Source organism: Sabethes cyaneus, chromosome 3 (assembly GCF_943734655.1).
Source record: "Sabethes cyaneus chromosome 3, idSabCyanKW18_F2, whole genome shotgun sequence".
NCBI classification, from domain to species: Eukaryota; Metazoa; Arthropoda; class Insecta; order Diptera; family Culicidae; genus Sabethes; species Sabethes cyaneus.
In genome coordinates, this window is record NC_071355.1 from 21350573 (window position 1) to 21362183 (window position 11611).

Consider the following 11611-nt stretch of genomic DNA (forward strand, 5'->3'; position numbering starts at 1 on the left):
CAGTTGCTCATAGATGACGTACGGGATTCCTCTAAGGGTCACTCCAAAGAATCTGTGAATCTTTTTTCTTTGTCCGGCAACTGATCAAACGCATTCTGGTCTGAGTTTCGGCTATAAATTCCGATCGTTTGATTCTTATCAGTAAATTGAAGTGGACTAAATATAACGCCCTCCCATGGGTAGGTGGTTTGACGCGTACTTCGGCTCACACCTAAATCTCAGTTCCGCATGTAGAATGTAGTATTATAGTTTAAGTTGGATATATGTGTAGTATGTACTAGGCAGTCTGATAAGTACCTCAAAATTCTAAGAAATGACATTAATATTCACTAATGTGAACCATTTTTGTCGAGCTTGATCCTTCAAATGACGGCTGTCAAAACTTCAGCCATTTATGTTTACGCATTGAACAAACACTACTATCTACGCAAGAAAACGATATCCGAGACCAAGGCCAAGCTGGATAAGTATTACCCGGACTCTGCACCGTCGATTGGAACCATTCATAAGTGGTTTACCGAGTTTCGTTGTGGCCGTACGAGCACAGTTGATGCTGAACGATCTGAACGCCCAAAAGAGGTCGCTACACCAGAAAACGTCGAATGGATTTGATGTTGAATGATCCCAAAGTAAAATTGAGAGAGGTAGCTAATGCTGTAGACATGTCATTGGAACGCGTGGGCAATATCGTGCATTCAGTTTTGGGCATGAAGAAGCTCTGCGCGCGATGGGTGCCGCGTTTGCTCACAGTGGACCAAAAACGAAATCGTGTGACGATTTCCCAGCAGAATTTGACATTATTTTCGCATAATCCGACCGAATTTTTGCGCTGAATCATAACCATGGATGAAACCTGGATCCATTACTACACTCCTGAGTCAACACAACAGGCAAAACAATGGGTTTTACCGGGCCAAAGTACTCCGAAGCGTCCAAAAACGCAACAATGGGCCGGAAAGGTTATGGCTTCCGTATTTTGGGATGCACATGGCGTAATATTCGTGGACTATCTTGTAAAAGGTAAAACCGTAACCGGAGCATACTATTCATCATTATTGGACCGATTAAAAATCGAAATCGCCGAAAAGCGACCGCATTTGAAGAAGAAAAAAACCGCTTTATCATCACGACAATACGCCTGTTTATTCATGCTTTTTTTTACGTAGGACTACGCTGCCTATAAAAGCATAATTGTCCCATATGGAAAAACGTGAAGCGTGGGAAAATGAGATTGAAAGTGGCTGACTGATTTATATATTGTGCATCATTATACAAGAATTATTTTACTTTATTCGACAAAAACATCACGTTACACTAGTAATTGAACTATCCACATAAATTTTGTTGTAAAATTAAACACCAATGCAATATTTTTTTCAAAATTTCGAAGATGGGACAGTTATGCGTTTATTTAGAAGCGCAAGTTGCTAAATAAAAGCATGTCTGTCCCATATTTTTTTTTTCAATTTTTGCCAGTACATTGTGAAAGATAGTTTCTGTGCCAAAGTATGCGCTACAGAAACGCTCCTATAATATTCCAAGATCTCAAGGTCGTGATTAAAGAAGGCAAGAAAGCCGTCGCGGTGTTGGACATAAAGTCGTCGATCTTTTTCGAACCAGTGATGCTGGCTTCGTAATCACAAATTATAAATCCTAACCAAGGCTATACCTCGAAGATATTTGAGAAATAATATTCAAAAAGAGCAGCCTTGCTGTTAAAGATAACAGCAAACTTGATGAAGTTCGAGTTTCGAACTGATATAAACTTAGAAACAAATATGTATTACTGTCATATTTCTTTTTTTGTTAAGTTTTTATCCTATTCAGGTGGAAATTAAAAGAATATTGTTTTATCAAAGCTATATGCCTTATGGTTGCCTCAGCTGACAGAAAAAAATGTTTATAATGGACAATATTATTATGGGACAGTTATGCTTTTATTTTTCGTATGGGACAATTCAGGTTTGATATTTTTTGGAAAAATTTTCGAACAAAGTCCGGCTAAATTAAAGTTTTTTAGATAAATTAGGATATAAATAAGCTACTTTCGTGCTTTTCTCAAAATCGATAAAATTCCATATGGGACAGTTATGCTTTTATGGGCAGTACGTCTTACGGCAAGTTTTGAGATAGGCTGTCATTCCAAAAAATCGAAAAATGCGAGCGTTACGAAAAATGATAGGTTTTGAGTGCTAATAGCTCAGTCAGTGGTTTTCCAATCGATTTTCAATATTCTTACACCAATCGATCGGAAAATCTTCTAAGTATTGACCCAAATGAAGAAAAGTATGGATTCTTGATGTTGAACTATTGAAAAATTGAAAATAATGAACCTATGTTTCACCAGAATTCTTGCTTCGTGATTGGTTGTTGGAAATGATGTCATCAAAGTAGAAACGCGTTTTCACGCTTCGGCTTATAATTCAGTCAATTTTCAATAGATTTTCAAGATATTTACACCAATTGATCGTAAAATCGATTTGGAAAATATTGAAAATACAGAAAACTATTGATTGACATCGTTAGAAGTAAGATATTCAAGTAGGTACTCACCCCTGTTATTTGTGTCCGAGCTGCCCCATATCGTGTGGTGCGCATTTGCGTCGCAGCCTATCACGTACGGCTTGTTGACTGCACTGCAGTACCGCACAAGTTCAGCAACCTCGGGCGGTGGTATTTCGTCCTTGTCCCCTGGAAAGTAGGCGGACGCAACGACTATCTCCTGCTTCCCTCTAGTCGTCGGGACTACCACCGTAGTGGCAACGACATCGCGTTGGATGAATTCTGTAATTGGGGAAAATGTTATTTTCTTATTTAACAGAATGGCAGTCCTCGGCTTGGACTGTGTATTGCAAATTGCAATAGATCAACTTACCATTAGCCCCGGATAGACCGAGGATTGTGGTATCGTTAATCCATGGCTCCTGGATCAGAGCAGCACTCAGCTGCTCATTGGTGAACCTCCGGCTTAGGACACTCGATGCGCCCTTGGCATGGTGGAGGTTCACCTGAACGCAGCGAAAGCTGCTCATTTTGTGGCAGGATTACCGTTTTCAGCTTGATCCAATGATGGATCGAGCCTTGGCGTACGGATACCAGCAGCGTTTTCGCTGAGATAAGCGGCCGAGTCGCCCACACCGGCAGGCTTCGGTTGCTGCAGGCGACAGGCCACAGATGTCCGACCCGCACTTAACGGCGGATTGAGGTTGCTATCGACTATCGACTCTGAGGTTTGCTATCGACTGGTGGTTGCTGCGTGCGCCTCTTGCGAGGTTTTCGCTGCGCCCGTCTAGTCTTCGCAGAACTGCATTGTTTAGGTGGCGGCGGGGCACTCCCGGATGGAAGTTCCGCACTTTCCAACCTCAACGTTGCGGAATTGCATGGTCTTGGTGGCGGCGGGGCGCTCCCAGAAGGAGTTCCGCTCGTATCTTCCTTGACTTTGCAGCAGAGACGGTTGCGCCTGTGTTGATCAGACCGCTGGGCAGGCTGACCGGCCGGCAGAAGGGCGAGTTCCTCCGCTTCCTCCTTTGAGTAGCCCTTGCTACGATACCACTTCTGCCGTCGCCGTTGCGCATTGGAGAGACGCTTGGCCACATCTACGGAAGCCTCAGGTTGCCCCTTGACTTCAGGCAGCGTCGCTGGATCGGGAAGGTTACCCGCGTCACTCTCCGCATTCCCGGTTGGTGAGTTTAGGATCAGGGATGAAGCCGAGAGTCCTCCTTCCAGCGACATGCTGTCGAGGTTAAAGTCCTCTTCCATCCCTGTGTCCATCACTCCACCAGTATCGACCGTGTCAATCGGAGTACGCACTTCCGGTCCACCGTCGTGCGCCACCTCTACTCCTACTTCGGTGTTTATCACCCACTCTTGGGGGTCGTTAGTTGCCCCATCAGTTATTTTTGTAAGGTTATCCATGGCGATGGTTGTACTCTGCTGGGGAGAAAATCAACTGTCCTTTACCAGCTTGGAACAGAGGTAGCAATTTACTGTACAGGGTGCTCTGGTACCATGGCTCTGTTCGACCTTGGGAAACTTTATTATACCCCCCCCCCCCCCCGCCAAGCATTTATCCCTAGGCACGGGTCGCATTACACCGAGGATTGGGGTCCTCTTCCGCATTTTGTTCAAAATGTAGCATGCTTCTAGACTACTTGCTACATTGAGAGCAAAAGATTTTTACAAAATTTGCCGCGGAAGAGTCTCGATGTGCGGTTCCGGATGGATCCACCACAAATTTGCCATGGAGTCACCCGGAGCCGCACGCCGAGCGACAAATCTTAACACTCCTCCTTTATCCTGGCTTGTGACAGACAGCTCGGGTCCCGATCCAATTTCCCCATCACCCGTTCACTCTTTTAGGGAGCCACACGCGGCGGTTCATTAGCAAAGGTCTGTCACTGGCGGAATCTTGGGGCTAGTATCATTGTCCGCTCTTACCAGTGAATCAAGGGAGACAAACTCGTTGACTACCTCAAACTCATCGCCGTCGATCAATATACTAATGCCTAAGCGGTGTCGGTTCCGCTGGCCAGCATGTACTTTGTTTTAGACGTATTTACCTTTAACTCCATCTTTTCTACTTCGCTTTACTCTGGTGTACTATTCAGACACCGCCACAGTTGTTCTGCCGATAATATCCATGTCATCGGCAAAGCAGACGAATTGACTAGATTTGTTGAAGATCGTGCCCCACGTGATGATATCCGCTCGGTTCATAACACCTTGTAGCGCTATGTTGAACAGCAGGCATGAAAGACCATCACCTTGACGAAGCCCTCTGTGTGATTCGAATGAACTTGACAATCCACCCGAAATCCGAACACAGCACTGATAGTACACAGTGCTATCGTCGATTTAATCAGTTTGTTGAGCTTCCTGGGGAAGCTGTTCTCGTCCATGATTTTCCATAGCTCTTTCCGGTCGATGGTATCATAATGCGACTTTGAAGTCAACGAACAAATGATGTGACTCGGTATTCACGGCCCTTTTGGAGGATCTGCCGCAGTGTTAATATTTGATCCGTTGTAGACCGTCCTTCAACGAAGCCGGCTTGATAAGTTCCCACAAATCGTTCCCAATTGGCGATAGTCGACGGAAAATGATTTGCGACAGCATTTTATAGGCGGGATTGAGAACGGTGATCGCTCGATAGTTCTCACAGTCCAGCTTGTCGCCCTTTTTATAGATCGGGCAGATAAACCCATCTTTCCACTCCTCCGGTAGCTGTTCCGTATCCCAAATTTTAACAATTAGCCGGTGCATGCAAACAGCCTGGTCCCATTTTAAAAAGCTCCGCTCCCATGCCATCTTTCCCAGCTGACTTGTTGTTCTTTAGCTGCATGATGGCCACCTTAACTTCGCCTATCGTTGGGGCTGGCACCTTTTCCCCGTGTTGCACTGTCGAAATCACTTTCCCCACCGCCATGGTTCTCCGCCTGAGCGCCATTCAGGTGTTCGTCCAAGTGCTTCTTCCACCTATCGGTCACCTCACGATTGTCCGTCAGAATACTGCCAGTCTTATCCCGACACATTTCGGCTCTCGGCACAAAGCCTTTGCGGGATCCGTTCAGTTTCTGGTAGAACTTTCGCGTTTCCAGAGAACGATGCAGCTGCTCCAACTCTGCATATTCCTGCTCTTCCAGGTAGCACTTTTTCTCCCGAAAGATTTGGTTTCGCTGCATCTTCTTCTGTTTGTGTCTTTCCACGTTCTGACGTGTGGCACTGCGCATCTTGGCCGCCCGCGCAGCGTTCTCCTCATCCATCACCCTCCTACATTCATCGTCAAACCAATCGTTCCGCTGATTCCGGGCCACATCACTATGAAAGCTGTACTCAGCTCGTGTGTGTTGCCGCAGCTCTGGTAGATTGTATGTCCATGTCTGAACGTACTTACCGTCGAGTTCTTCCAGCACACCTCCTGCAGCGCTACGACGTCGAACTTGCGGCTCTTCAATACGTCGGAGAGCACTCGAGTGCTCCCTTGGAAGTTGAGAGATCGGCAGTTCCACGTCCCGAGTTTCTAATCCACAGTTCTTTTCCGTCGCGTGGGTTTATTCCGAATGTTCCAGTCCGAATCTCCTTGTTCTTCGTTCCGTGCTTTAGTATTTAATTTAACCCTGTTTCGCCGGAGAGCCAACGAAGCTCGAAAGAGCTCTCCTTTTCCCTGTCGGCATACGACCTTGGCTTCCACCGGGGTTGGTTACCCGATCTCCACCAAGGTTGCTCGTATCCCGGCTGGTACCACGTGGAGGTAGAGTTAGGAGTTGCTGAATAAGAGGCTATAAACCACTGTAGGATCTATTTTATGCCTACAGGACAAGGCATCGTCGGTACGCTTAAAATCACCCGTAAATATGATAGAATGCTTTAAAGTAAAGCCCATGAAAGTAAATCAGCAAATGGACGATTTACCCGAATGTCGTGTTGTTCCTTCTGCATTTTTTGCTCCGAAGAAATAACACGACAGTCCGGTTTTTGTAAAATACAGTTCAAGACGGTTGATGGCATTTTTTGAGCCTGTATGTGTGGAGGCGCATGCAATCCCTATAATCAATTCGCATCATGAAATCGCTGAATACTCGCAGCATGCCTTGATTCATAGAACTAAAATGATCGACCAGACAGTATTAGTATCTCGTGACACAGTGACGTGATTATCGGTCCACAGGCGAAGTGACCTGGTGAAAGTGACGGAGTTAACCCGACGATTAGCAAGGTAATTATAAATATGTCCAATATGCTAGAATCGGCCGAGCTGATAATTAGGTGGGTGCAAAAGGCACAGTATGTAATGACGACCATAATTTATTATCACGTTGGAAGCATCTTCAGATGCTTAGGCAACATTTTTGGAAAAGGTGATCTACCAGAATATCTTACACTATTTCAAGATCGCGAAAAATAGATTAACCGCTCACCCAGTGTAACTAAAGAAAATCTTGTACTATTGAAAGCAGAAAAAATGGCTCCAGCATGCTGGAAATCAGTTCGAATCTTCAAGATATTTCCTGGATCCGATGCCGTACGAGATGTTGCATTTAAAACAGCAGAAAAAGATCTTATACCGATTACTTAGGTGTTATGGTCGACCATAAGTCTCATTGGAACGATCATCTGCAGTGAAACTTTTGGTTAAAAGTACGGAATTACTGTAGTGTCCTAAAACTACGCAAATATGAGCTCAAAAAAGGCTTGGTAAACTACAACGTGACATGCTCTTCAATAACTGGAGCAGTGAAAGCTCCCTTCACCGATCGCAACACATGGCAAGAAGATGGCCCTGAAACTCGTCTGGGATTAGTCTTTTAGACCTTAAAGGGTCCTAAATTCAAATTGCGAGCGCGGCCTATGCTAACAAACGTAATGTGTAGACAAAAAAAATGCTTCAATCAGTTACAATCATTCTATTTATCATTCATTCTATTAAGCTAGTTTTGTCGGTTTAACAAAAGTACGCTTTCTCTTCATCTTTTTACGGGCCAACTCCTGCTGATGCAGCTGCGAGTAAACTTCGGCAAAGATCTCCTTTTGCTCTTCCTCCGGTATAGTTCGTCTGTACTCCTTCATCAGATCGAACCGTTCCCACGGTGTGGCCAGCTTCTCGGCCTTAAGACGCTTTTTCTCGTTCGTATGCTCGTCTACGTTGGCCACACCCTGCAGATCGTGTCGCTCCCAACGATCGTACCACGGTCTCGGTTTCATAACCACCTTCACATCGTTCACAGGAACTGGAGCCCCTTCGGGCAGTGACTCCGGCTCCATGTTCAAACTGAATGTACTGTACTCATCCAGGGCATCCCGTAGATAGATCAGGTGGTCATCTAAACGTTTTTCCAGTCGTAAAACCTCAATCTTTAGTAACGTTGGATCGTACAAATCGTAGCTGATTTCGATTCCCTGATTATCAACTACGTTTCTTAGAATAAACCGAGCCCGTAAACCACACTTTTCCCGCATAATACAAATGCCCACGAAACGGGAAGTTTTCCCTTCGGCGTGCACATCCGATGAGGTTACCGCCAACACTGATCCGACGTAAAACTCGGGAATATCGACATTCGATCGACGGTTCAGCATATCTAGCCGTTCAAGCTTTTCCCGAATCTGGTTACGCCATTCGACTTTAGGATCCGGCAGAAACTCCTGATATATGTAACGATATTCCGGAGGAATCATGCTTTTACGTTCGGCTCCGCTGGTTGCCGGATTTGCGCTTCGTGTTTGTGGCTGAAATTTTGGTGCTGCAGCAGCGGGGTCCGGTTTTGTGGAATATGTAGCAGCCGGACTGAGTAACTCTGTAAGAGAAGTGTTTTAACGTTAACTTCGTTACTTTGAGGAAGCTGGTGACCATTTTTGTGCTCTTACCTAATCGCGCAAAAGTTAGCAACGAAATCCTTCTGGATGTTAAATGCCTCTGAAAAATGTTCATACTGGTCAAATTGCTGCAAACTTCAGATGAATAACACGTTTAAAGCCAAAAAATGCGGCGAAATCTATACGCTATCGCACTTTGCGAACCGCACAATGTTTTTGTTTTTTTTTTTACATTGGAGAACCCAGATGTCACATTCACGCATTTGCGATTTTGACAGCTTACACGCTTACACTAATTCGACCAAAAATTCAACAAATTCCGATTATCCATAATCAACACATCAGGGTTGTGCATGGTTTCGTTGGATGTTCCGAACGCAATCCAGCTGTTTACGCGCTATAATGGTGGCCGCTATAAATTGTGTTCGTAATATGCGAGCAATCTTTTTGACAACTCTGCATACATCAAAACTGGCACTCTTCTCTTGCAACACTACCGTGCTCTTTCTTTCGTTTACGTCAAAGAAGGAAAGCAAAACTGTGCGAAATGTAAACAAAACTATTGCCTTCCTTCTTTTGCGTAAACGAAAGAAAGAGCAACACCGCCGTACAGGAGAAGAGTGCCCAGTTTTGATGTATGCAGAGTTGTCAAAAAGATTGTTCACATATTACGAACACAATTTATAGCGTCCGCCATTATAGCGCGTAAAAAGCTGGATACAGCAAAGTTTCGTTAATTGGTGGTTCGTTAATTGGGCGGTTCGTTAATTGGGCGTTCGCTAATTGGGCTATGTGACAACTTGAATGTCAAAATTGTATGGAATTTTCGAGTTTAGAATTTTCTAACAACTGTCAGTCGGCCCAATTAGCGAATCAGCTGGAGTGCAGTCGTGGCCCAATTAACGAATTCAGGCTGTATTGGAGGAAGTTGGCTCTTTTTTGACAGCAAATTGGTTCTTTTGCGATACAACATGTCACGTCGTGTCCTAGGCCGTGACAAACGATTTTGTATCTAGCTGACTAAAATTTGATATTTAAAATGAAAACCTTTTTTCAGTTTCTAAACATCTCAATCTGGTGGTTTTATTACGCTATGAGTTTTTATTAATGGCTACTTTCGAAGCTGCAATGAAGTTTGAGAGAGGCTTTTCCGCGTTTTTGATTAGCCAAATTGCGTAATGCTGTAATTGGGTCCTAAAGCCCTATGTCGTTTTTAGCTAGAATCGATGAGGTTAGGTTTAGGAACACATATTTTGATATTCAATTTTATATTTTTAGGCTATTGCCGTTAAAAACCTTTTTTTTAATTTTGTGAAATTTTGAACAAAAAATAAACATTTGGGCAACCTTATATAGACAAACTATAGTTGTGCATGGTTGTGTCAAGCGGTGTCTAGACAACACGAATTATAAAAAAAAACCATAGTATGTCTTGAAATGTCACGGAAAACTTTTTGTTTACCTTCACGCTCATGTGATAGTGTGTCAAAAAGTCAAAAGTTGCAAAGTCAGGAAATGGCTTGGCAATCGCGACCTAAAACATTTTCTGAGTTTACAGCTCATTTTCCGGTTCCGGTCATCTCAGTTTAATTAAGGCCTTTGTCAAAATCAGCAATAAGCGTAGTGACTGCACTTGGTCACAGCGTGGATGACTTCAGTTTTCGGATGCAACACCCGCCATCGAGATGCGACCGTGTTTGGTTAGAAACGCACAGAAATTTTTGGTCTGCCGTTCGCCCTACTGCTGATTCACATCGGAGTAGCAGAACATACCAATCTGGTTGATAATACGGTGCCAGTTTCGGTTGGCGTTTTTTTTCATACTGTTCTGCGGGGTCGATTGTACCGAGATTATACTGTTGGCCATCAGTTTGACATCATTTAGTCATTCTTAGCGCAAACTAGATTTGGACAAAGTAGCACCGTGAATCGATGGATTGGAATACATTGCCCGAATCAAAACTTTTATCCGATAACTAGTACAAATTTGATGTTCCACTTCCTCACGACCAGCAAAACGCAGACAAGCACAAGAGACAACTGCGAAGCTGTAACTCAAGAGCAACATTTCAAATAGGCCAAAGTCAAAACTGACAGTTTCGAGAAAATCGATAATGAAACTTGAGCATCATTTTTTAACTCCTTATTTGATATAAACAGTGTTGCTTAGAACTGAATGTCGCATTTTGATGCAAAAACATAATAGTTTACTGTGTAAAGCAACAACTAGCAGAAAAAACATTGATTTACTTTGTAATTTGCAAAAATATGCGTTGGGCCGTTTTCAGAGATCTTTCGGTAATACGACTTTTTCATAATGCTGATTTGATTATCAATTGTTGTTGGGGCCTTTGACATGAGGCTTTTATTTACTATCAGTGGTGATAAGATTTTGGCGTTGGGCCTGTTTTTAGACAACGTTTCGCGTTTGGCCCTTTTTTTTATCGTGTTGTTTTGAAGCAACGGATAGAAAATGTTAAAAATTCCTAACTGGGACATCGATCAGCTTTTTTATTTCTACTAGAAAAGTTGGGGTTTAATTTCATCGGCAAATTTGCCAGCTCCGTTGAACAGGTTTGTGAAGCGGAACGTGTTACCCGTGAGGTGCGGGAAAATGTGTTGGTTTACGTTAAGAATTCAAACTTGCTGTCTCCAATTTGAATCATTTCGTTTCGCGTTCCAGAAGCGCCACAAAAAACAATTTTGATACATCTTGAATAAAGCCTGGAGTACTTTGCAAGTATGGTGGATGAATTTATCACTATTTTTCGCGGAGGACTCAAATGTTGGTATTGTTGCTATCGATAAACTGGCCATCGATTACAACTTTTATGAGCTAGGTCGGTTACGAAATTAAATTCACAAAAAGCGAACCAGCATCGAAGAGCGGTCCAAGGTTATCAACTGCTGGTTGGAAATAGGTGGAAACTCCGCAATAACAATTTCCTTTCCAGTTAGTTTTAGACTATTAGCATCAATCTTCCAGCTCAAACTACGATTCCAAGTCATTAACGACTCCACCGATGTTTGATGTGTCCTCCTCGAGATGATATCTTGAAAATTTTCCGGTTCTTCAATTTCCAGCAAAGGTGATGTTTGTGGATACTCTTCATAAAAACTGTTTTGCAGGATAAGCCTTCGGTTTCCACTTCCGTTTCATATTCGGTGGCAGTCGCTATTGGTAGTTTGAAGCAATGCTGCAGTTCATTCATTAGCATTTCTAACTCACCACAGCGTGCAAGTGCATCACGTAAATGTCTCGGGAGCGCAACTAACGAACTCTGTCCGGTCCCTCCAC

At 43.6% G+C, this 11611-nt stretch overlaps 1 protein-coding gene across 1 annotated transcript; it reads right to left on the bottom strand.

Annotated features, from left to right (window-relative positions):
• Positions 1-7406: 7406 nt before the first annotated feature.
• Positions 7407-8529, bottom strand: LOC128743251 (39S ribosomal protein L19, mitochondrial). Its single transcript, XM_053839796.1, has 2 exons — positions 8365-8529; positions 7407-8294 (listed from the first exon to the last, which is right to left on the bottom strand). The coding sequence occupies exons 1-2, from the start codon at positions 8426-8428 to the stop codon at positions 7423-7425; spliced, it is 936 nt and encodes a 311-aa protein (XP_053695771.1). The 5' UTR covers positions 8429-8529; the 3' UTR covers positions 7407-7422.
• Positions 8530-11611: the final 3082 nt, after the last annotated feature.

Excerpts from the sequence above, each read along its gene's own strand:
- LOC128743251 (XM_053839796.1), bottom strand. The coding sequence starts at position 8,428 with ATGAACATTTTTCAGAGGCATTTAACATCCAGAAGGATTTCGTTGCTA. Across the intron at positions 8,295-8,364 it reads GCTAACTTTTGCGCGATTAG|AGTTACTCAGTCCGGCTGCT; the intron begins GTAAGAGCACAA and ends CTTCTCTTACAG.